This window comes from Eucalyptus grandis, chromosome 7 (assembly GCF_016545825.1).
Source record: "Eucalyptus grandis isolate ANBG69807.140 chromosome 7, ASM1654582v1, whole genome shotgun sequence".
Lineage (NCBI taxonomy): Eukaryota > Viridiplantae > Streptophyta > Magnoliopsida > Myrtales > Myrtaceae > Eucalyptus > Eucalyptus grandis.
In genome coordinates this window covers 49,221,871-49,247,130 of record NC_052618.1, presented here as the reverse complement: position 1 = coordinate 49,247,130, position 25,260 = coordinate 49,221,871, and the positions used below count along the sequence as shown (strand labels likewise).

General features: G+C 38.0%; 1 protein-coding gene across 1 annotated transcript; it reads left to right on the top strand.

Moving 5' to 3' along the window:
• The first annotated feature begins 833 nt into the window (after positions 1-833).
• Positions 834-23,314, top strand: LOC120295609 (peroxisomal ATPase pex6). Its single transcript, XM_039316859.1, has 26 exons — positions 834-1,012; positions 1,936-2,548; positions 2,687-2,811; positions 2,919-3,013; positions 3,097-3,324; positions 5,474-5,564; positions 5,695-5,746; positions 7,284-7,349; positions 10,355-10,506; positions 11,533-11,603; positions 12,789-12,983; positions 13,087-13,125; positions 14,254-14,361; positions 15,816-15,905; positions 16,039-16,114; positions 18,580-18,676; positions 18,756-18,825; positions 18,958-19,134; positions 19,235-19,357; positions 19,926-20,009; positions 21,130-21,314; positions 21,710-21,848; positions 21,918-21,977; positions 22,410-22,478; positions 22,637-22,761; positions 22,920-23,314. The coding sequence occupies exons 2-25, from the start codon at positions 2,544-2,546 to the stop codon at positions 22,742-22,744; spliced, it is 2,505 nt and encodes an 834-aa protein (XP_039172793.1). The 5' UTR covers positions 834-1,012; positions 1,936-2,543; the 3' UTR covers positions 22,745-22,761; positions 22,920-23,314.
• The last annotated feature ends 1,946 nt before the right edge of the window (positions 23,315-25,260 follow it).

Below are 25,260 nucleotides of genomic sequence, written 5' to 3'. Positions count from 1 at the left end.
ATGCATTATTATATATATCTATACATTTGTAGACTTATATAAAATTGAAAAATAAGTAAATTAGAGTGGTATTGTAAAAGGAAAGATATTTGTTTAATGCAAGTTAACCTTCAATTGACAATTACCTTGCATAGCAGATAGCTAGTTTTTTGTGTAGTCCACCTCATGGGAGAATTCGGTGAATTTCAATGGCATGCTTTTTCACATTGACTTGCTCTGAAAGCTTTTGACAAAATATGGATAATGAATCTAAGACCGCGATCAACAGAACAGATTCCCACCAAAGTTAACACCTTGCCGATTAGATTTGATAGGAGAGAGAAAGAATAAAATCAATATTTGATTTTGCGTTAAGTAAATAATTAGCGTTTTCTGCAGAGAGGGTGCCGGTTCAAGCAAATATCCAACCCCCGGGGGACCGTAGAAGGGCCGAAACCGTAAAACCACAGGAAAAGCAAATCGAAAATGGGCCGAAGCTGTTGGGCCAAGACGGGCGAACCGGCCCAATTACACCACCCGCTCCTCGTATCTCAGAGCCCGACCGGAACCGACGTTATCCTCGGAAGCACTTCCGACGTTCGGCCGATGTATATATATTCTTCGCAGGAAGATGGTACGCCAGTAAAACACTCCTTTCCCTAGCTCCGGCGCCATCCACGGGCGAGAGCTTCTTCAGCTTCGGTACAGATCGCACGAACTCGAGACGTTGGAAACCAATTCAGCCCGAGAATAAGGAAAAGCCACGAGGAAAAAAACAGGAGAAAGAAGAGAAAGAGAGCAGCGACCCAGACCAGATCTTATCTCTCTCTCTTCGAACGCTCTTCTCGCGGCTTCTCCGTTTCTTCTTCCCTTTTACCGCTCTTCTTTCACCCCCTTCGCCTCTTACCCTCGAAAGTTTCGTCTTTTCCGGAGCTGCCCATCGATTCAAGCGGCGGAATTTCTCGCGCCTCTCGCCGCGGCTCGTCTCTGAAACGGCCATGCGCCGCTCCTAGGTTCTTGAACACGCCTCTAGGTACGTTTTGTTGCTCTTTTTCTCTTTGGTGGGTTCTTGTTCATCCTCTCTTGCATTGGCGTGCGGTGTTGTGGGTTGCTTGCTGGTGCGTTTGGGAATGCGAGGGACACAATTACCTCCTTTTTTCGCTTGTTTTTGTGATGGGAAGATTGGGATATTCAACTCTGGTTGCGCTATTTGGTGGTGGAATGTGGGGAAGTTGGGGAATAAATGTTGGGTGCTGCTTTTCGGTGGAGTGTCTGAGATGAGACGTTTCACGGGAGAGGAAGATTGGGATTCCCTTTTGACACTTCGAGAAGTGTTTTGGGTTGTGTAAGCCTTGTATAGATTGATGTATTGATTAAAGCTTCAAGCATTTGCGCGTGAATAGTCATGAGTTTCGACCTTTCACGATGTGCGGGGCGGTGAAATTTCCCCCTTTTCCTTTGAATGCGGTAGAGATTGTCGCTTATTTTTGTGTGATGGACGGTAAAACCCATTTTGGTCGGGGCAATCTCATTATTTATTCTGTGGTAGAACCAACTCCAATAACTTGGGACTCTGCAAAAAATTTCAAAGTTTGTCGCGTGAAAAAGGTGTAAAAGATGTATTGTTCCTCAAGTTCATTCTCACTGGCTCTGCTATTATCAGTTGAATGATATAGGTTGATAGGCTAGGTCCATGACAACTAAGCATTGTGTATGAAAGACCTGCTAAATTCTAGCCATTATTGAACGAAATCTTTCTTCTGTAGATTATTTGAAACTAAAGCAAGATCCAGTTATATGAGTTCTTGTTGTTTTCACTTTTTGCTTTCTTCCTTATTCCCTCTTAGTTTCAATTTTTCATTGCTTCTTATGTGAGTGGAGCTTATGTCATTGTTTGGGGTGTCTCTGCATATGACTGAAAATTTAATGGTTAACTTAAACGGGGAGAATTTGCAGTTGGAAGAAATTGAAGATTAGTTGCCATGTATGCAAGTGGATTGAAGTGCAAAAAGCAAAGATGGAGTGTTATGGTTCAGTCATACAAATCACTTAGATCTCACTTTCAAGAGCATGCTCCTTCTCGGCCTTTAAGCTGCATAGCAGTCTCAGAAATCCACCATCTGCATTCCAGTTCAATCAGAAGATACCAGTCAGAATTGCCTCCATCTCGTGGTGCTGGAGCAGGGACTTATGTTAAAGGCTTGTATCCATGGCATAATTCTAGTCTGAACACTGGCCGGTTACGTGCGTACAGTTCTAAAGGTGATGGAAGAAATGCAAGTGAGGATAAACAAGAATCCGCTAAAGATGGGTCTAGCATTGACAGAGGAAAATCCATGCGGGACAGAGAAGCGGCCGCTGCAATTGTCACTGGGCGTGATGCCCATGCAATACTGGGCGAACAGGACCAAAAGGAATGGCTTCACAATGAGAAACTAGCAATTGAAAGTAAAAAAGAAAGACCCACCTTTCCTTAGTAGGCGTGAAAATTCAAGAACGACTTTTTGCGAAGGATTGTTCCTTGGGAGAAAATAAGTGTCTCCTGGGAGACATTTCCTTATTACATGAAGTAATTACTACTCTTTGTATATTCACTAAATAATTTCTCTATTTTATTGATAATACAGGGACTAATCTATAGATCTTATCTCAGATGAACTGATCTTGCTGTTACTAAAATCTATATTTTGCATCTTCTGTTACTCAGTGAACACACCAAAAATACTTTGGTAGAATGTGCGGCATCTCATATGAAACATAAGAAGGTCAATTCAACTTACGGTGCTCGTTTAAATTCTTCCAGTGGGAGAATACTGCTTCAAAGTGTTCCAGGTGGACTTTTGAGATTCATTTTTCTATTGTTATTTATGAGGCAATAATTTCTGCGAATAGATTTCTCTAGGAAAGGGAAGAAGTAACTGATACACTGACTAATGTAGGGACCGAACTTTTTAGAGAGAGGCTAGTTAGAGCACTTGCTCGGGATCTACAAGTTCCTTTGCTGGTGCTTGACAGCAGCGTACTTGCTCCATATGTAAGATCGGACTGTCCTCAAAAGCTTGAAATGTCTTACTTTCTGTTAAGTGATAGTGTGCGTATTGCATGACCTCAATGCAGGACTTTGGTGAGGATTGCTCATCAGAATCAGATGATGACCATGCCGAATCTGCAGAGGATTGTGCTTCTGGGTCAGAGATTGAGGATGAGAATGAAGGAAGTAATGAAGAATGGAACAGCAGCGCTGAAGCAAAATCTGATTGTAGTGACGATGAAGTGGATGTGCAGGCAACTGCAGAAGCAGCCCTTAAGAAACTTGTCCCGTTCAACCTTGAAGAATTTGCACAGGTAATGTCTGTGGATAAGCATGGTCATAAAAAGCATATTTTTATGTGAAATACTGAATTTTATGTAATCTAACGTGCAAGCATATTCAGGATACTATGACAGTAGTCATCATGTGGGTAATCCACATAAAGTTTAAGGTTGCAAAATTACCAAATTACCCCTCCAATGAAAATCCATTGGTTGCATGGATGTAATTGCGAGATATACCCATTTCATTTATAGTTACCTTGACCTCTCGATTTCCCCGTGTCGGAAGTCTCTGGTTTTGGTCGCTTATAGTGAGTCAATAGGTTGACTACCGGTTGTCACATTTAACTTATTTTATTTTCCTATCATCGTAGATAGAAATTATTTCGCAAGAGCTCGTCCTGGCTCTGATCTCAGAATTGATGAATGCTGGTTAAGATACTTTATTCTCCGTTGGTGAATGCCGCATCAGATATGTCCATCCTCTCACCAGAATTGGACTTTAGTATTGTATTTTGGCAATGCCTGGGATAACACATATCTATGGACTTTGTAGTTGATGGTGCGCATTTATCATAGAAGAGATTACTTCACGTGCAGCTGAAGTATAAAGTGAAATTACCTCATCTTTTAAGTTTTTCAAGTCAAGATTGAGCTGAAGTCAACATATAGGATGTGCTAAAATAGTGTTTTGGCTCCTTGAATCCCTGGCAAGCTGTGAGATACTGTCTGCTTTGAAAATCTATAGATGTATAGTTTTGTGCAAGAAAACCTTTGGAAGGTCAAGGACGTCGATTATTGGGCGAATAACTGTAGGCTGCATGTGGGTTTCATGCTAAGGATGATTTATACCTAACACTGTTTGGGAAAATAGAAAGAAAACCTAAAGGAGAATCCATAGGTGACTTTGAACCTTCTGTTAATGTAGATGCAATCTATCTTTTACTTCATATTGCCACTGAGTGGAAGTATGTCCAGTTGGTTCAAAGTAATCCAAGTGATATTTTTGATTAAAAGTTTTGATTTATTAAAGTGAAAGAACTCTTTTCTTCAACTTAAATGGATGCCCTTATTACTTCAGTGACTCTTGCCAAAAAGTAGGTCTCAAAATGAAATGTTCAGAAGAGTTGGCTCCTCAAGTTAGTGGAGAATCTTATAGATGAAGTGCAAGTAAATGGTCAACTAGACCATGCACAATACTTTGAGTTGCAAACTAGTTGATTATCCACTATGAGTATGAATTCATTTATGCAATGGAAACATTCAGTGCATCAAACCCCATGATGTTGCTTGATATGACTGTGCAGTCTGTAATGGCAGCTCCACCTACATAACCTACAAAAGCAGCATGGTTAAGCTGTGTTGGATGTATTCATGTTTATGAACTTCATGCATTAGGTTCTAAGGTTGCTAATTTTACTCCTCCAGTCCATGTGTATAAAGTAATAATTGTTTTCTTTTCTGTTCCACTCCAATTAAGATTCTTCTACTTGTTATTTGTTACCTTTTGTTTTGACATTAGCTGCTTCATGTTATGCGATGGCAAAGGAAATATTGGTGTTGGCAGCTTTTTTATTTTTTTTATTTGTCGAATTATTGGTGGTAGTCAAGTTCTTGCTTTTTTTGACAATGAATGTCCTGATTTTGAATTTGTCAGAGTATCATTGTGAGCAAACAAGCTTTGACGACTTTTTGAGACAAAATAACCGGTCACATCTCTATGGCTTTTGCTTCTAGATTGTTGGTTTGGAAAATGAATCTTCTTTCCTGAAGAAGGACCTAGCTAGATACACTCCTTTTGGGGTGATGAATTTTTTTGAAATGGTGGCACTGTGAATACTTCTAGAGGATGTTTCCTGCCAGTCCAATGCTTTGGTTTCCAACCTATGTGTTTTGGCATCGTTAAATGCATGAGGTTAAAGCATAAAAGAAAGATGGTGTACATTACATTTTGACCTAACTTTGTCAGACAGATCATAAAGTCATCATTGAAATTCTTGCCAGTCAAGGGCAGGGGAGTTTAAGGAGTAGAATATCTGCTGTCTGACATGGGAGGAATCTGTAATTTAGCGGGGAAAATAAAGTTGGCTACATCCATGATGGAGGGCAAAACTGGATATGTAATGATTATTTGCACAAGCTTGGAGGGTTTTGCCTGATTCTGGATTTGCTTATTTCTCAGAGGGTTTCAGGAGAATCAGAGAGCTCATCTGAATCCACCAAGCCTGAAGATGTTGCAAATTCAGAACAATCGAAACAGCAACTTAAGAGAGGTGACATATGCATTTATGTATCAATTTTATTTTGTTAGAAATAGTCTTAAATTCACTTTAACTTTTTCAATGTCATTTAGTTTGATTTTTATATGCTGTGGATTTCACTGTCTGTGCCTCTTCTTTCTAGGTGATCGAGTAAAATACGTCGGACCTTCTCGAAAGATTTCAGCTGATAACAGGTCATTGTTGTTCTTTGTTTTTTTGTGCATATATTGGCTTCATTTTGTTGCTGCCTTCTGATGTGGTAAAGCAGAGAGAAATTTTGAGGAGCTTAATAGGTTTCCACAGTATGTTTTGTTGATTATGTTTTGATATTAGATTGGTGATCTGAAAATTCAGGTTTTCTTGTTTATTTTTACTTAATTGGATGATGCTGCATCGAGGGTTGTTTTGCATTTGAGCTGGAGAGGGATCAAAATCTATCTGATCAGCTGGAGAGGCAATTTGTATGTGTAGCTTTTGTTGATTTTGGTAGTATTCAAGGAAAAAAGGATACTTTGGCAGTGACGAATACTGATGCTAGATCTATTTCTTGGGCTCTAGATGGAGTGTGTTACTACAGCATCAGTTTAGGAGCATTTCCTAATGTGATAGTTTTGCTTATGTGGCTTACGGTGAATTGCTATATATAGTTATCATTCATCTTTGTGGCGATTAGTGATCTGCTCTGGCTGACTGTAGGCATGTGTGTGAAAGAAATCAGTGCCACATTTCTGCTCTCTTAGTTCACTTTAACACGCTTGAATCTTGGACTAAAATTTGTTACTTTGCCTAAACGCTTAACTTCCCTTTTTCAAGGCCACAACTTATTCCTTTTCTGAAAGCTGTATACCTGCTTATTTGCCTCTTTATTATGTTCAATGGTGTCTCTCTTCTCTATTATGAAGTCGGATGCCTTTTTCTTCTGATGCTCATTGTCTTATAACCTTTCTGTGAAAAGTTGCTCAGTTGATAATGATGTTATAAGATTGATTATGGATAACTTGTAGAGATGAAAAGATCATAGTGGCTAGCATATGATGAGAAACTATGTTAATAGCTCCTTTTGTAAATTTTCCATGACAAGAAAGATCTGCAATGGTTCTGGCTTAGTTCATATTCTTTTTAGGAAATTTAATACTCATTGTAGTGCTCTTTGTTAAGGAGACCGGAGTTTAGTCTTGCGTAGCATTCTGCATTGACTTTCCCATGTGCAATGCATTGTTGACCTGCCGTATAGCCTTGAAGCTGGAATCTAGAGTGACACAACTCTCGTGTCGGGTATTTGTTGTTTAAGGTGTTGGATGAAAATCTCAAATCTTATTTTGTGAAAATGCAAGTGTTATGATCATGGATTGATCATCTGCAAAAGCCCACTTTCGCCCGAGTGTTATGGTCATGGATTGATTATATGTATGATAATGAATTGAATGTTGATATATAACAAGTCTCGGAAAGGATCCGTGCTCTTATGATGCTTAGCCAGCACGTTCAATCTTGTTCCCTTAGGCTTTCCCTGTTTCCCACATGCATTTGAATGTGGAGTGTGCACCTGCAATCCTTTTCTTGATGGGATGATCTAGTCATGGGAAAGACTTTTTCTTGTGCTTTCCCTTTCCGGTGATATCTCAGGGTGTTTGAGATATTGGCAAGTGCATTTTGTTAGGAGGTTCATATGTTTGGCGTTGCTTCACCTTCTACTGAGCTTTGACTTCGTCCTCACATAATGAATCACAGGATTGTTTTGGGGAAGATACCAACTTCTGATGGCCCCATAAATGCTTATACAGTAATACCTGGCAGGTAGGTTGGTAAGCCGATTTCATGATTTCAAGAGGGGGAAAAGCGAATGAGGCTCTTCAAGGCCTCACAAACTAAATATCTTTAAGATTCACTAGTTTTGCTTTATTTCATTTAAAAGAGACCACTCCCTTCTTCCATCAATTCATCTCCAATCGGTTGTCCATATCTCTCCTCCTCCTCCTCCTCCTCTAGAGATCTGAGGTTTGATGATATAGGCACTTCACGGCGGTGGCCCTCTCCAGCTACATTCAATATTCTAATAAAATTCTTAGATTTTTTTGTCATTTCACATTGAACCATTAAGTGGTCATCCTAGATGTTCTGAACACATAATTTCAGCCTTGTTTTTTTGTCCCCTTGTGGGGATTTTCACTGAAGAGTTAGCTACACAGGTACTGCCCTGAGCCAAACTTTTCCATAAGATATTTTCCATGAGATATAAGGCATTGGAGGTTTGTTCATAGTATTATTTAGTGCCCTTTTTTTTATTGTTACAAATTCCTCACTCATCATTTCTTCATTGCTAATGGACCTTCCTTTTTTTTATGGTTACAAATTCCTCACTCATCTTTTCTTCATTGCTAATGGACCTTCAAAAAGTGTCACTGGTCTCCCTGGTTCTTAATGGTCTGACTCTGAGGAAGTATCTGAACTTCATCATAGGCATATAATTTGGAATTTGTCCTTTAGGCCTTAATATGATGAGTTATATACCCCCTTGTTGTCCCTTTATATTTGTGTTATTGAAAACCATCTTCGGGTTGACAGTACCATCTCAATTGCTATCGCTAGGAAGATGGATCATATCCATCTTCCTACAGGATAATCAATTTAATTGAGGCAGAAATGTTATAGCACTTGATTGAATGCTTGCTGTGCTGATAGAAAATTCCCTTTTTTATTGGTAAATTAAAAAATTACTTTAGGGAAATAAAAATAAATTACAAGAACACTTTATGGCTTGAAATAGAGGAATTTTCCCATATGGTGACAAGTTCGAGCTTTTGTTGGTAACTTCGGTAGGAGGAGATGCAAAAGCATAGGTCTATTTTCCAAAGAAGGATAACCAGCTGGAATATGAGCATCCCAAGTTGTAGGGTCAGATGATAATTAGTACACTCGTACCAGAAGAATAAGCAGTGAGATTGTCTCTAAGAATAGTTATGAAGCAGTAATTGGTCCATCATGGAGCAGAACCCTTTGCGTGGATTTAGAGTAGTTAGAGTTTCACCACTTTTCAAACTGATATGGAGATTCTTAGTGGCTAATGAGGAACTGAGATGGAGATTCTTAGTGGCTAATGAGGAACTGAGAATCTTTCTCAGCCTTGTGGTTAAATTGCTATGGCCACGTCAGTTTTGTTAGTGAAATTAGTAGATTCATGTCTTATCAAGTTTCTGGCATTGGGTTAGCAAATGATCCAACCTTGAGTTTAAGAGTTCTTCCAAAATCAGTTACATATACTTTTACAGAATTAATTCGATGAACCCATGCTTTATTCTTTTCCTATAGTAGTAATTTTGCAATAGTATAAGTCACTTTGTAATTTTGTGCTTGACATTTTAAAGTTCTAGTTAAGTGGCCTTTTCCTTTTCTGATACATAAACAGTTTAATTTGAATTTAGTGCCTGAGAATATGTAAGGAAGACAAGTCACTGTAATTAAGTAGATAAGCTAAACTAATCAGAACACCTTTGGAACTGGTCAAAGAGGTTGGCCGTGAAATTTGTTTTACTCTCCCAAAAGGCGAGTTGTCACCCTCAAACCTCCCCCATTTCTATCAATCTTTGCCATAAAACCCTGGAAAAGTCCCACGAAATGTGCTGGTGTTGAAAATATCTAGAAGAAAAGCTGAATTTGATCCTAGGTTGTAGCTTTAGATTATAACTTGCTTCCGTTAAAGAAATTAGATCCAGTATTGCAAGTTTTGGTTATAAAACCTGGAAAAAATGATGAAACACATGTGGAACTGCTTCTGTTCTCTGCTTTTAGGATCTAAAGTGGTGGAACCAGTGGGGCTGGAGGGTGCTGTCAGCCCCGGCTGGTAGGTAATTAGCGTGGTGCTAGTAAGCATAAAAATCACTGTACCTTTGGCTTTTGTGCCTCATTTGTATAAGTTTATAGTGAGGAATTTTTTCCTAATTAAGTTTCAAGTGTACTCTCCTTCTCTAAATTGATACTAAATTGAACACGTATCTATATGCAAATTGTTGACCTAAAAAAATGATTAGCCCTTCTAGAAGTCCCCAAAATGGAGAGCTGATTGCTTTATTCTTCTATCATTTTGGAAGCTAAGTGTTAAATTTACAGAAAAGAAAATAAAGGATAATGTGTAGCTGGTTGGTTTTGTCAATCAAAGTACTTTGGAGTAGATCCTAAGGCCTTTATAGATAGGTAATCTCACTTGCGATGTACTCCTTTCAGTCTCATTGCAATGAAGCAAAAGATACACTGGATAAGAATGTGTTTTGTGAACATTGCTTGACAGTGAAAAGTGAATGCAATTTATCCAACAACTGAGTGGCTTTGAGTGAGTAAAAGAGTTTATTTACCTTGAAGACTATTTATATAGTCTCATATTGTGCTTTGTATTTTGTTGTTTTATTGGGTGGGGCTCAACTTTTTTCATTAACTCTTTTGGTATGCAGTACTTACATGAATGTATGATCTCTTTATGGATGTCCTATATGCAAGTATGAGACTAATACCACTTTTTTAGTCTATTACTTTGTATGTTTGTCCTGACTTGTGTCTGTCAGTAGCAACATTTTTGCAGTCTCCAGTTAAAGGAGGAATTGCAATTTTAAAGTGTTTTGGTTATATGAGTAAATTGGAGAGGCCCTAACAAAAATTGCATGTTGTTTGTGAATTTTGAATTCATTGTATTTTTTTGTTGCTTACATGCTTGTTAGAGTATGTTATTCTTGCACAAGATTTTTCTAGCTCCTCATTATTACCGGCACCTATCTTGTTGCATGACTTAACTTCTTGTGGGCATGTATCAGGCCTTTATCTAAGGGCCAGCGTGGGGTGGTGTACGAGGTGAATTTAGACAGGGTAGCTGTTATTTTGGATACAGATGAAAATAAAGCTAGTGGAGATGAGGCAGATGAGAAATCAACTGAGCAATCTGCTCCACAGATCTGGTGGATAAGTGGTACATCCCTCATCTGCAGAAGAATTTTACTCCCTTAAGTTTTTTTATGAAACCGTGTTAGATCGAAGAGGTTAACCCTACAAACTGCCAGAGTGTGATCAGAGCATCTTGATATCTTTGCAGCACCATCCTTTTTTTCATTGGTTGAAGTTCAGATCACCTTTCACTTGATTGTCCATGTTTGGTAGTCTTAATTCATTTTGCCCGATCCTTTCAAACAACCTTTTTTTCGGCTGTAATTTCTCCTCTATCTCTGCATGTTGGTTGAGCACTGACTTATGTCTCCAGTTGGCTGGGTGCATTTTTATGCTGCATATGTTCTAGATCCAAGCGACAATTTAATTTGATACATATAGTTGATGTAACTAGATAGAAAGTTTTTGCCAAAACTAGGCGGATGAGGGGCCATTCTTTAAATTATGGGAAAAAACTAGATTTTTTGCCTATTAGATAAAGGGATATAATATTCAAAACATAAACCCCAAATTCTGTCTTATCAATGTAATAACCTTTCAAGTGGCTTTTCATCACCTTGGAATTTTAGATTTTGAGAAAGAATATTTTGTTAGCATATTCATCTAGATCTGATGGAAAGGTTGCAGTTTGTGGCACATCTGCTGCAGCTTGCTATCTGAGCTTTTGTTCATTTTCACCCTTTGTCTCTTGGCTGTGATAGGGGGATGTGCTAGTGCAGTAAGATGATAATAGTTTAGGTATTTGGCAAATACTACCTTTTGAATTGACAGGAACTATGTGTCGGCTGTTCCTCTCATGTTGTAGCTTCACTTTTCTCCTGATTTTCATGTTTGCTTTTGCCAAGTTGCACCATTGTTTTTGTGTATAAGGGGAACTGCAAACATTAATTTTCCTTTTTATGGGGAATTAGGTGCACTATTGGAGTTTGGAGTGGCAAAATATATATCTAAGCATATTATTTGGCTGTGAAAGTTCTAATTAGCTTCTATTTTATAACTGAATTGACTCTGTTTGGTTAAGATAAGCTAATTGATTTTTCTTGAATCGTAGTTAACGACATTGAGCCTGACTTGGACAGTCAAGCTGAAGATTGTTACATAGCAATGGAGGCTCTTTGCGAGGTATAAGGGATCATAATCAACAGATCATACTTCTTCTTTTCAAAGTTTTGAATACTAAGCACATGTTAATTTGTTGATTTATGACCAAGAGGATAATCCACATGTCCAGTTATTATTTAATGTTCAATTATAATTTGATGATGTTGATGTTAGATTAGAGCTGTAAACTTGGGTGTTGTATTTATTGTTCGGCCATGTTGCAACTACAATTGTGCTTTCAGGCCATGTTCTGTGGATATTGGAAATTATTGTATGGAGTATTCTTCTGCTAGTGCTACATGATGCTATCAGTATAGATTTGTTAGTTTAATAAATTTTATGGTGAAGGAATGAAATTAGGTGATGAATGAGACAGAATGAGTAAATCAGGACTAACGTGAAAGATATCTCTGAAGTAAATTATCTCTGTAGTAGGAAAGATATAAGTGAAAAAAAAAACTTGAAACTTCGGAAATAGAATGGCAAAGGAATGGTGATAGGCCTATATCTATAGGGATTATTCTGTCTGGCTAAACATGCCATGTTGTAAAATACTAGATGAAAATGGACTTCTTGATAAGTTGTATAAAAAAATGGTTGAGCTGGAAAGAAACCCTTGAATGTACAAGCATTGAAGAAGTAACTCTCAATTTCCTTTTAATAAAACGGCTTTCAATTAATGCAACTTCCACATGTTCTTTTTAAATTGGATCCGCTATACTGTTTCAATGTACTAACTCCAAAATCACTGTAAAACACCCCTCCATTTTTGAGTTGTTTCATCACCTAAATGGTTCTTTTATCTTTAAATTAAGGGTGTCCTCATATGCATCTTGTTCAATGAGCCATCACGCGATCGTCGTTTTTAATACTGGTTGTTGCTATTCTAAATTATTACTATGATTAAATGTAAAAGCCTATTCCCTTTAGCATACTTGCCGGGAAGAAGCAAGTAAATGGATGTTCTGTGAAAAACTAGTTATTGTTATATCTCGATTAGTCTTGTCATCTTCTCATACAAAGGAGTAAGTAGTACAGGTTATTTTTGTGGCTTCCTCCGCTTTACCTCCTCCTTCCTGCTAAGAGTGCTAAAAACTTCCCTTCCGCTTTATTCTGTTTCCTCACTTTTCGAAGTTGATGTAATTATAAATGACTGAGGTGCTTCTTCTTTGGGCTTTCTATTTAACTTTTCTTTTATGGCCTTAGGTTTTGCGTTCCCAGCAGCCTATTGTTGTGTATTTTCCAGACTCTTCACAATGGTTGTCTAGGGCTGTTACCAAGGCCAACCGCTCAAAGTTTGTTGACAAAGTGCATGAAATTTTTGACCAATTACAAGGCCCTGTTGTTTTTATATGTGGTCAGAACAAAGTTGAAACAGGCTCGAAAGAGAGAGAGAAATTTGTAAGTTTCTGGTGTGCTCAAACCCAAATGTTGTTGATCCCAATACTACTTTGACTCTGTGTTTGGCTTTGGACTAATTTCTGTCTTTCAATTGTGTTGACAGACAATGATACTTCCAAACATTGGTCGCATTGCCAAGCTGGTAATGTTTTCTCACCTTAGAACACTGATCTTAAGCGCTTTCCAGAATTATTTTTTTTCAATTTCGATTTTGCCTTAGGAATTGACCTTAACAGATATTCTTTTAGAATCAATGTTTGTTATAAACGGCAAAATATATTTTTGCTAAGCCAGGCCTTGGTGCTAATAACCTAATAATGCCTGAGAAAATTATGTTTCATCTCTGGTTTTGCCTGGTTTCAATCTTGACTAGTAATTAAAGAACATTGTGTTGGATTTTTATTTATAAAAGTTATCTTATGTTGTTAAATGCTTGAGCAAGATAGGTGTTATTGTTTGGTTTTTGCTCTGATACAGAAAAGTGTACTGCTATCGGGACTTCATTTTACTGGCTCGCTTGTTGCATCTCTTAGCTGGAGGTGTTTGTTTATGGTGCTCATTTTGCGGATTTATTGCAAGTCTATTGAGTGCTACGATCTGCATTCTCCATGAGTCTAACTGTCACTGGGCTCTCTTCAAGTAGATTTTGATGTTCTTGCGGAGAAATTTATACATTCATTTTGCCAACTTGTGGACGTTCATGAGCTTAGAAGCGAGGCCTGGCAACATCCCTTTTTTCCTTTGCAGACATCAGGATATCTGTCTTCTTGCATTGATAGGTTATCACATTACTGCGTTATGATGATACTATCATGTCAATTTGGCATATGATCAGATGGATTGGTTTTCTCATGTGAGTTTGGTGCTATTTCATGCACTGTGTGCCATCTCATACTTGAAGCTTAAAGCAAACGTTAAACTATTTAAGTATTGCATGTCAAGTACCCCAGGAAGAACCATCTCACAGAAAGGATGACATTGTATTCTGGGAAGTGAGCAAGTCTTTTTGAAACTATTGTACATTTGATAACTGCTCTCATGTCGAATGTTTTAAGAACGGCTATGTGAAAGGTGGTTTTCGTTTGGTTGAGCAATAGGAATAGTGAGCAATGAAAGTGACTGCCTTCCAAAATATTATGTTCTTTAAACTATTTTATTAGTTCTCCATAATTTTAAGTTCAGTACCAGTTCCTTGATGGCTTGTTTTTGATGACTGCTTCCTTCTACATTGATATGATTCAGCTAACTGAGATTTGTGTTGTGCTCACAGCCTCTTTCACTGAAGAGTCTCACGGAGGGTCTTCAGGCAAACCGGAGATCTGATGATGACTCTATATACAAGCTTTTCAATAACATCCTTCGTGTAAATCCTCCCCAGGTAAAAGCTTGTACCATGGTTCTACCTTATTTAACATCTCTCCAGTTGTCAATTTCACATTCCCATTATCTGCCTTGTCCATTGCGTAGTTTCTTAAAATTTGTCGTGAGATTTAAGAGTTAGGATTCTCTTCTTCTGGGTAGTGTCTGAAGTTGGATGTGTGATGGTGCATCCATAGCTCTACTCTATTTGGGATTTCTTTTCCTGTAGTAACCTTATCTCTTGTACAACCTGCTCAAAATTATTGAGCTCATCTTACTTGTGCAAAAATCTAGTCAAGATGGTGGTTAATGTGCCAAAGAATTGTTTAAGTCTTGATAAGGCTTGTGAATGTCCATGCATGTACGAGTGGCTTTTTTATGCTGCACTTTTTTTGGTACTGGGCTATTAACCATATATAAGATGATGGTGAAGTTGGATTTTCTATTCCATCCAGCACTGCAAAGCAAGACAGAAAAATAAACTTTAATATAGAGTAAATATCAGCTAAGTATTATTGTCTAGCCACTGCATAAATTTCTATATCGATTGAAGTGCATAGGGAAGCATTGTCTGGTGGTTTATGCTTGTTTCAGATTTTTGTCTTAGAAGCGCTCGGTTCTTGGACCCCTTAATGCCCAAAGTTCGAGGTGCTTGCTTGAGCAAAGATATGCTGGATTATTTGATTAGCAAACAATTGTTAACACTTACTATCAACCTTTTCATGCCGTTCTCATAATAGTCCTAGGCATGCTTTTCAAATTGGTTTTTGTTGATGAATAAATAAAGAAAATTTGTCATTTCCAAAGCACTATGTTTCTCACGTGGTGGACAAAGAATGCATTGTAAAAGCAAATTAAATCTCTGTTACGTATGGTTGGGGCACTCATTAAAAGAAAATGACCCTTATTGATTCTGCAGTCGTGATAAAAACATCTATGCTTATCAACCTTAGGAAATGAAACAAAGAAAAATTAAATTATATAATGCGATATCCTGATTTCTGAGATAACCTAATGTTCGCCAATATCATTCACCTAATTAGAGAATCCGATCAAGCTAACTTAAAGAGCTAATGATAACTGATAAAAACCTTAAAAGTTTAAACCTCAAATAGAGAATGAAAGATAAGTCAAGGCCAGATTGATAGTTCAATACTTTTCTGACTACTAAACTTATTGACAGTTAATCACTTTCAATTTGACATTTGTGGAGAATGTAGATGCAGCATCTATTTTGATATTGCTTGAATGACTTTAATGAGAATTTGTGTGTATGGCAGGGGATAGCTTTTGACTACATTGGTTATGGTTAATTTCTTTTGTTTGAAATCAGGGAAACAATGTTGTGGATGTTGCTTTATTTACACATTTTCGACTTAAAGGCAACATCTTGTAATGCTCATTGATTCTGTCTTTTGCATGGAAACAATCTTTAATTTATTCCCCCTTCCTGTGATTTTGGACTCTTTGCAGGAGGAACATATCCTCAGAACGTTCAATAAGCAGGTTGAAGAAGACAGGAAGATAATTATATCGCGGAGCAATATAAACGAACTAAATCAGGTACAACATTTGCACGGTTGGTTTCATTGAGTGGTTAACAGTTAAGTGAGGTAGGAAGGAACTTCGATGGCCGGTTGAGGTCTTGGTGAAATTTTGGTCAGATATCCTTTTCTTATGAGGTAATCCTTTCCAGGTTCTTGAAGAACATGAACTCTCATGTACGGACCTCCTACACGTGAGCACTGAAGGCGTGATACTGACAAGACGGAGTAAGCAACTAGAATCAATATCATCAGCTTAGCTTATGTTCTTATCAAGGACTTGTGCACATTTTTTAAACTGAAAAGGTCTGGGATGAATGTTTCGCAGTTTGCTTGATTCTAACCATGGATGTGATCTAAAGGACAAGGGGTGCATTCTGATTTTGAGAGGATGTTCGTTTAGTGCATACTTGATTGATTTTGGGCGTTGACAATTCAACTAAGGAAAAAGAGAGGGGTCACAAAATGAATATTAGCAAAATTGTTCAAGAGAATGATGGTAGACCTATTAAATGGGCGAGTTGGTTCGGGTTTGGGTTTAGTCATAAATGGTCCGACCCAAATTGACCCATTAACTCATTTATAACCCATTTATGCGTAATGTAAATTTTTTTAACCATGCCCGACTCATATTGCTAAAATAATTTCATATTTAACCTAATTTAGGGAAATTTATTCTTATGATTTTTTCTAAAGATTATATTGCTAAAATACTTGCAAATCTAGGAAAGCTTGTTTCTTTTGATTTAAAAAAAAAGGGTATTGCTAAAACACTTTCATTCAATATAAATTTAGGGGGCAATTATATATATATATATATATATATATATATATATATATATATATTAAATTGAGGCTCTTTTTTTCTTAGAAATATATTTTAGGAAGTCATATTCTAAAAGATAATAATTTTTTTTTTTGGTGTTTACTTGAAATTTGAAAATAAAATTTTGTTCCGCTATTTGGTATGAAAAATCTAATTTGAATTTCCTTCGTGTATTCCTTTTATTTTTTTAAATTGAATTTTAAATTATTTTTTTCTTTTTCCTTGCTTGTTGGTCGGTTGTTGGTCACGGTGACGGCGGTGAGCTTGAGTTTGTCCAATTCTGGCAAGCTGAACCTTGCTGGCCTCAGGGAGGCTCCACTTTGCTAGATTCGGCGAGGTTAAGCTCGCTAGAGGTTGGCGAGGTTAAGCTCACTAGAAGTTAGCGAGCTCAAGCCTTACTAGATCCAGCGAAGCTCGAGCCTCACTAGACGTCAGTGAGGTCTCTTCCTTGCCAAATCGGTGAGGGTTGAGCCTCGCCCAATCAGCGCGCTGGAGCTCACTTGAGGCCAACGAGCTTGAGCCTTGCCAGTGCCAAACGTCAATGAGCTCAAGCTTTGTTAGCCTCCCCCGAGCTCGTCCCTGGCCTGATTGGCCGTTGCCATAGCTGTGGCTGGCCACCAGCCAAAGAAGATGGAGGAGGAAGAAGAAAGGGAAAAAAAGGGAAAGAAAAAAAGGGAGAGAAAAAAAGAAAAAAGAGTAAGAAAAATTGAAAAATAGTTTCAATTTTTAAAAGATTATCTTATAAGGCTGAAGAGAGAGAGAGAGAGTGTGGGGGCGAGCTTAGTGGGTTGAAAATGGGTTTTAAACTCAACCCATTTAGATCCATTTATTTTAGCCTTTAAATTTAAAACTCATTTAAGATAAGCTCTTCAACCCATATATGATGCAATTATGTTTCAAATGGGTCATATATGGGTTTAAGACCCATTTTGACCGATCTAAATGACACTAATGGACACTGAGTTCTGTTGGCTCATTTTCATGTTTATGCACACGAATAATTCTTCTCCTATTTGTTGTTGAGGTTGGATGTTTGTACACATCAAACCATATTTGCTCTTTAATCTGGCCAAAAGCAGGCCATCCTGGCCGGGTATCTGGCCTGCTATAGGGATATGCAAGGAAATACCTCATTGTGGTCTTGACTGAAGAGGATCCACACTGCATTGGAACCAAAACTGAAATCTCAAGCCTGTTAGGGTGCAGAGTTCTAAATATCATATGGATGCTTGCCCATCCATAAAACAGTGTGTGATATGATTCATCAGCTGTGGAATTTCGTGTGATTATTCATTGTTGTTATGTGCTATCGCAAAACATACACTCCAATTGGTGATAAGATGGTGCAATCATCGCTATTCCACCGGACTCTCTCCTGTAAAATTTTTCCAGCTGCCTTAATTATGTGGAATGCATTTGGCAGTAATTGTTATCCAGGAAACTGAATTTGTGAGTCTTTTCTCTGGCCCTGTGATTTGAATTTGAAACTGGGGTGCTCTCACATCATCTACATCTATGGGAATGCTTCATCTGGTTTTTGGGATCTTCTTGCTAGATGAGAAATAGGAAATTTAATATCAATTGCATTCTTTTTCAAAGCCAAGTAACGGTCTTTGAGATTCCTCCTCCTACAATTATCACATGATACAAGGACCTCACTACCAAGTTCTTGGTTTATTTCATTCGAGCAATATTTTAAAGGACATCTTTGATCTTTTAATTCTAATCCTTTTCTAATTAGGACTTCAGATTGTCTGACAAAGCCTAGAAGTAGAATCACTTCCTCTAACAACCTCATCATGACTTGATTTTCCTGTCTTCAGTTCATTATTTAGTAATTAAACTGTCTCATCTGTTTACCATGCAGAAGCTGAGAAAGTTGTTGGCTGGGCTAAAAATCATTATTTATCATCTTGTGTGCATCCTGCCATTAAAGGAAACAGACTTATCCTGCCACGTGAAAGGTATTTGACATGTTATCATGCTAAAAGTCAAAAAGTCCCTTGTCTTCTGGTTGATTGACATGCCTATCTTTTCTTGTAGCCTTGAAGTTGCAATTGTCAGATTGAAAGAGCAGGAGGCAGTATCTCAGGAAACATCTCTAAATTTTAAGGCACGTACTCTCTTATATCTGTTTTCTTATGAATATGCAAGAAAGTTTTGTTATTTGTTATTTCTGCCCAGTAGTCCTCAAAACTGTTTGGTTGGATATGTCCTTTCTGACTTCTATCAGTTGCTATTGCAGAACCTTGCGAGGGATGACTATGAGCGAAACTTTGTTTCGGCAGTGGTGCCTCCTGGTGAAGTTGGTGTTAGGTTTGATGACGTAGGTGCTCTCGAAGATGTGAAAGATGCACTAAATGAACTTGTCATTCTTCCCATGAGGAGGCCAGAGCTTTTCTCTCGTGGAAATCTGTTGAGGGTAAGCATGTACTGTTGCTGTCGTATTGTTGACAACTTTGATGTTTTTTTGCATCTTTTTCTTTCTGGGTGTTTTGGCAAATGATCAGGATTTTTGTCAGCCCTGCAAAGGAATTTTACTTTTTGGGCCTCCTGGAACTGGGAAGACACTTCTTGCCAAGGCATTGGCAACAGAAGCTGGGGCAAATTTTATAAGTATAACAGGTTCAACAATGACATCAAAGGTGTGAAAGCTATAAGTATTGATAAAATTTTTGTTCAGGCTGATCAGTTATTTTTTTTTTTTTAAACATTTGTGACTGGACGTTTCCTGTTAGTCTATTACATTGTTCATTTCACTGACAGTTGAGAGTGAAACATTGAGCAGTATTGTACTTTGCATGATTCTCATATCTTTAGAGATTCTAATTGCCAGTTGAGGTTTATGGTGTTGCCTCATTATTTTCCTCTCTAATAGTTTTTAATAGTGTTCAGACAATTGTCCTATCTCACATGATTTGCATGTCAATTCTAATTGCCAGTTGATGTTTATGGTGTTGCCTCATCCATTTTCTTCTCTGACTGTTTCTATTACTGCTCCCTGCGCAGATGAGGAAAATGTCTTCTGCCTTTCCTCTTCTTTCCTTATTGTCTCTCTCCTCCTCCTACCTCACTTTTTTCTCAATCTTAGTAGGATTTGATAATTCATGATCCTGCAATTATAATTCCCGTGCTTTTCAGATCTCCTCCTCCACTTGTAGTGTCTTGTGGTCGGTGATTTCCTTTTGGTTAATTGACCTTTTGTTCTTACAGTGGTTCGGAGATGCTGAGAAGCTAACAAAGGCTCTTTTTTCATTTGCTAGCAGGCTTGCACCTGTTGTTATATTTGTTGATGAGGTGAGTGTCTTGTGATAGTAATACAGAAGTTGTCCTTGCTAAATTAAAACTTTCTCTAGTGTTTATCCCTTTCATGCTAATTATAGTTTCATAGCATAGGATTATTGTCCTGTCACATGGAACTATTTGTTAATCGTAGATAATCTTACATGCTAGTGACTACTAATGAACTCTAAGGTTTCTACAAGAAATTGAAACCATTCAAATTACTGTCCATTGGAAGTTTTAGAAGTAAGCTTTCTTAGTTTAGTAGGTGTTTATTAAATCTCTGAACCGTATTGTGAACTATGATATAGTCTATTAGTGGGATCTGTTTTTGCATAATGAAACTAAATGAATTTCTAAGGTTAAATTCTGAACAGTTCCTTGTATCCTTTTGAGGTCAAGCGAAAACTGTGGTGATATCTCTCTCTGAGGGTCAACAAAGTTGTCTCCATTTGCTCTCATCTGTAACTTTGCATTATGCACATGGAATGATGATATCACTCTCTGAAGCTCCGCCTTTGGTTTTTATACAAAGTGATGAATGTAATATGGGATTCAATTAGCAACCTATGTATAGATTCATGTGGAGTTTGATCTATAATTGCAAAAGTACAAGAAACGAAGTTTCTACTAGTTTACTTTTTAGAACATTATTGTTGTGGTCTTATGATATTTCTACATAAGTCAATTTCGATTTTGATATGCAATTTACAATTGAGGATTTGATATTCCAGTCAACTGAGTAAAGTTTTCTTGGTGGAAGAATCTTTAAGTTACTATTTTCAGTGTTGTTTGCAACTTGCACCTTTTCATATGTGGTGTATGGTTAGCTAATCCTGATTTTTAAATCCTGTAAGATATAATATCGCTTCAGAAGATATAATGAGAGGGCAGTAGGATGTTTAGCCTAAGGAAGGACATTACGAATATGGTTGTTATTGAGGATGGGACTAGATAGAATGTAACAATATAAAATGATCTGCGTAGCAATCCTCACTTCATGGAAAAAGGCTTAGTGTTTGTGGCACAATTGTGACCATGTTATGAAGCTGTTTCTTCTTCTGCTTCTGGTGATATATCGATTTCAAATCTGTAGTGGTCTTTCTTCAATTGAATGTGTTATTCTGTCATGTAGGTGGACAGTTTACTTGGTGCTCGTGGTGGTGCTTATGAACATGAAGCTACTAGAAGAATGAGAAATGAATTCATGGCAGCTTGGGATGGATTGAGGTCTAAAGACAGCGAAAGAATACTCATCCTTGGGGCAACAAATCGGCCATTTGACCTTGACGATGCTGTTATACGGCGTTTACCAAGAAGGTAGACTTTACTTACAAAAATAGTTGTGGACCATTTACTCGACAGCTTGGTTGTTTGCAAGTCCAATTAATTTCTCCTTTTCACTTCTGAGTTACACATGGTTTACGATTTCTCATTTCAAGTCTCCTTCCAGCATAAGCAGAATCTGTGTGCAACTCTTTTTGCCACATCTTATCATATTCTTTCATTGGTAAATTATGAATTTTTGTCTTTGCGACATGTGAGAGGTGCCTATTTCATGAATAATGCCAGAGTGATTATGACACAATGCCAGTTCATGCTCCAATCTTTTCACAGCTGATAATGTCCAAGTATTTGGTGCTTGATAAACTCAGTTAATGCAGTGGAGAAAGTCAAAAGGACATGTCTGATAAGTTTATGTTGGTTTCTCTCAGATTATATGTAGATCTACCTGATGCTGAAAACCGTAAGAAAATTTTGAACATAATTCTTGGGCAAGAGAATCTAGAGCCTGGTTTTGAGGTCGACAAACTTGCAAGCATGACTGAGGGATACTCTGGGAGTGATTTAAAGGTAAAGTTCTGTTCTCTCTTTCTAATAGGTTGTCATATCTCTTCCGCATCTAATACATCTACTTTGCAGAACCTTTGTATTGCTGCTGCCTATAGGCCTGTCCAAGAACTTCTAGAGGAAGAAAAGAAGGTAATACTGGTCTGTTGTTTTACAACCTACCTTCTCTACCTTTGGATGATGTGCATTATGTTGTTTTTGCAACACTTTAAATCGATGCATCCTGTTTTTGCAACCTTGAACTCTGCCTGATGGCTGAGGTTGTGTGCAGATGCTCTAAGTTTCTCATTCTTGCAAGTATATCTCTTTTCTTTCTCTCTCACACGCACTTGCTGGCGAGCTGCAGAACCACATAGTTATTAATAATTACCTGTATCAGTGTCCATTTAGTAACGGAGAGAACGGTGAGGCCAATATTTGTATATGGATAATGTGTCTACTTGTCATTTCTCTTGTTGGAGCACCTGAAAATTTATCATCCAATTGCATGCTCCATTGCTTTAGCACTTCTGTAATTTGCATTCGTCTCTGCTGCTCTATTTAACGTCACATATTTTTCACCAGGGAAGCAAAAATTCATCCCCAACACCAAGGCCACTTAATGTGGATGATTTCCTACAGTCAAAAAGCAAGGTAGCTTATTTAATCTTGCTATTTCCCATCCCATTTTTAGTTACACTGAGTAATCAAAACACGCAAGTGTAATACTTGCATGCCTTTTTTCATTTCCTGCAGAATGAGCCTTTTCTTTGTTCTGGTTTAAAATAGTCGAAATCTTGCTGGATTTGCAGGTGGCTCCATCGGTTGCTTATGATGCTGCGAGCATGAATGAGCTCAGAAAGTGGAACGAACAGTACGGAGAAGGAGGAAGCCGGAGAAAATCACCATTTGGATTCTAGGAAGAGCAACATAACAGGTCACTAATTTGATTTTCCTGATTTGCCCTTTTCCATTTTTAGTTACATTTGGTAATCAAAACACGCGAGTGTAATATTTGCAGGCCTTTTTTCATTTCCTGCAGAGAGCCTTTTCTTTGTTCTGGTTTAAAAAGTCGAAATCTTGCTGGATATGCAGGTGGCTCCATCAGTTGCTTACGATGCTGCGAGCATGAACGAGCTCAGAAAGTGGAACAAACAGTACGGAGAAGGAGGAGGCCAGAGAAAATCACCATTTGGATTCTAGGAAGAGCAACATAACAGGTCACTAATTTGATTTTCCTTATTTTTTGCCCTTTTTCCATTCAAAGTGTCCTCCTGGTTACAGTGTTGCTTCCAATCTCAAGAGACCTCAGAGAATTAAATCCCTTCTGAGATGGTGAACGGAGAAGCTTTTGTGTCGTGTAGTTGTAGCTGTTTTTCTATCTTAGAACTGGAATTAGGGCATGTACATTAAATTATCTCTACTTATTGGTAGTTAGCAATCTTAATCCTTACCGATATAGATAATAAGAGAACAGATTTGGAGCGGCATTTTAATGCACGGCGTTTGGAAAAAGGAATCGTTGTCTAAATGGTGTCCATTCATCATCGTTCTCTTGCAGCATCAGTATAATATTGCCTTCTTCATGTGTTCATCTCTTTGGATTGATGCATCTCTGGCCGGGCCATCGAAACATATTTCGTCCTCTGTCGATGCATGATATAGTTATTCGGGTGTGGGTGTGATGTTGTGGATTTGGAATGTTAGAAGGATCCAAGCCAACAATTGATACGGCCGTCGAACGGCATTGTATCTTGATTCAAAATGGCTACTCCGAACATTGATCAGAGCAAAAGTCCAATCGGAGTTGTATTGTTGCACTTCTTGGTGGACTTGCGCTGCTACTACTTGCTTGCTTTCGATTATATCTACACTACCTTGTCGGGGTAGAGCAATCGCATGATGAACCAAGAAGTCTCTCGGACCAATTGTCAAGAATAGCGAATTGCTATTCCCATTTTTAGTATTTAACCAGCCGGGCAAATGTATGCTTCGACTCCGACCAAAAAAAATAAAAAACGTATTCTTCGACCTGCATTAAATGGCTTCATCGGTAGAAATGGAAGGGTACGAATTCGCAGGGTAAGGGTTATGTCCTACCGTTCCCAAGTGCCTAACTCCGTCTATATGATGGGATGAACTGGAACATATAAATTAGGAATGAGGGAAAATTGGGAGTTGATAATACAGAATTAGTTTCTATAAGAAAGTAATAAACAAGCCATGATTGGTAGTCCAAAAAAAGAAAAAATTCTTATATGCGAGCTTTCCACACAATTTATAAGGATTGAAGCGAAAAACATTTATTTGGTCAATGCAGAGCTGAGCATTAAAATCCGGCAAGACCATCAATTATTTTTAGGTCGCTTCTATTCTATTGTAATAAGTCGTCACGAGTCTACCGGTGCTCGAAACGAACTGAGAGCCTGAAAATCAGATCAGCCTAATTGAACCGTCCGAAGAAACGGAGAAAAAAATCTTTGTGAACCAATTTTATTGGGATAAAAGATTTTGATGTTCGCGAATGTATAGATTTTTAGCCAAAATAACCTTCATCCAAACAAATTGATCGAAAAAGTACCGAAAAATGATGGCAAAGTATCTTTAAGAACATCTATGCAGTTGGCATCCACTCCGGGATGAAACCATTTGAAAATTGACTTACAAAAAATTGCAATTACATGCAAACTCACGACGCGGATGAATTCCTTCCCTTGATTAGCAACCAATACCGTCTCCAAAAGTCAAAGGCTTTATAAGTAGTTGCATGCATAGGGAAATGCGAGTAGCATATCAAGTGCATATCCTCCTAATTAAAACAGGAAAAAAAGGGGTGCGCTAGGTTTTCGGTGGAAGAATTACCAAACAAAATCCTACATATGGTGCTATTGTACCAATTCAATTCTAAATATTTTTATTTTTGGTCAATCCAATCTTAAATCTTTGCAAATGCGCCATTGAGCCTATTCAACCCGATGGTTTTTCGCTTTGTGATGGGCCTGTTGGTTGGCCCACACATGTTGGCGCCTAAAAGCCCGGCCCATAAGATTAGGGCCCATGGATGAAAGGGTGCGTTTGCTTTATTTGGAGGGGACATATATAAGGGAGGAAAGAGAGGGAGAACGTACCTTTTGGCATTTTTAACGTACGTTCCTCTCCCTCTCTCCCTCCAAAAGAAAAACAGTGGCACCCAGGCGATGCCATCTTCCCTTTAAGGCTAATCAACGTCATCGGATCGAACGGGATCGGTTTTTTCTTCCTCTTATCAACGTTGGTGTTTAACTCGTACAACAAGGTACGCTCGATTCCGTGATGTGCTTTAGGATCGGTGATACATGTGAATTTCCCGGGCTCGTCTTCCGCATTCGTTTTAGGGGTTCGATTTAGTGTCGAATTCGGTTTTTGGGAATTCGACAATTCCAACACAACCAATTCT

Bases quoted from the DNA above. Each gene is read 5' to 3' on its own strand.
- LOC120295609 (XM_039316859.1), top strand. The intron at 19,135-19,234 runs GTAAGCATGTAC...GATTTTTGTCAG, and splicing joins CTCGTGGAAATCTGTTGAGG to CCCTGCAAAGGAATTTTACT. The intron at 21,849-21,917 runs GTAAAGTTCTGT...TCTACTTTGCAG, and splicing joins ACTCTGGGAGTGATTTAAAG to AACCTTTGTATTGCTGCTGC.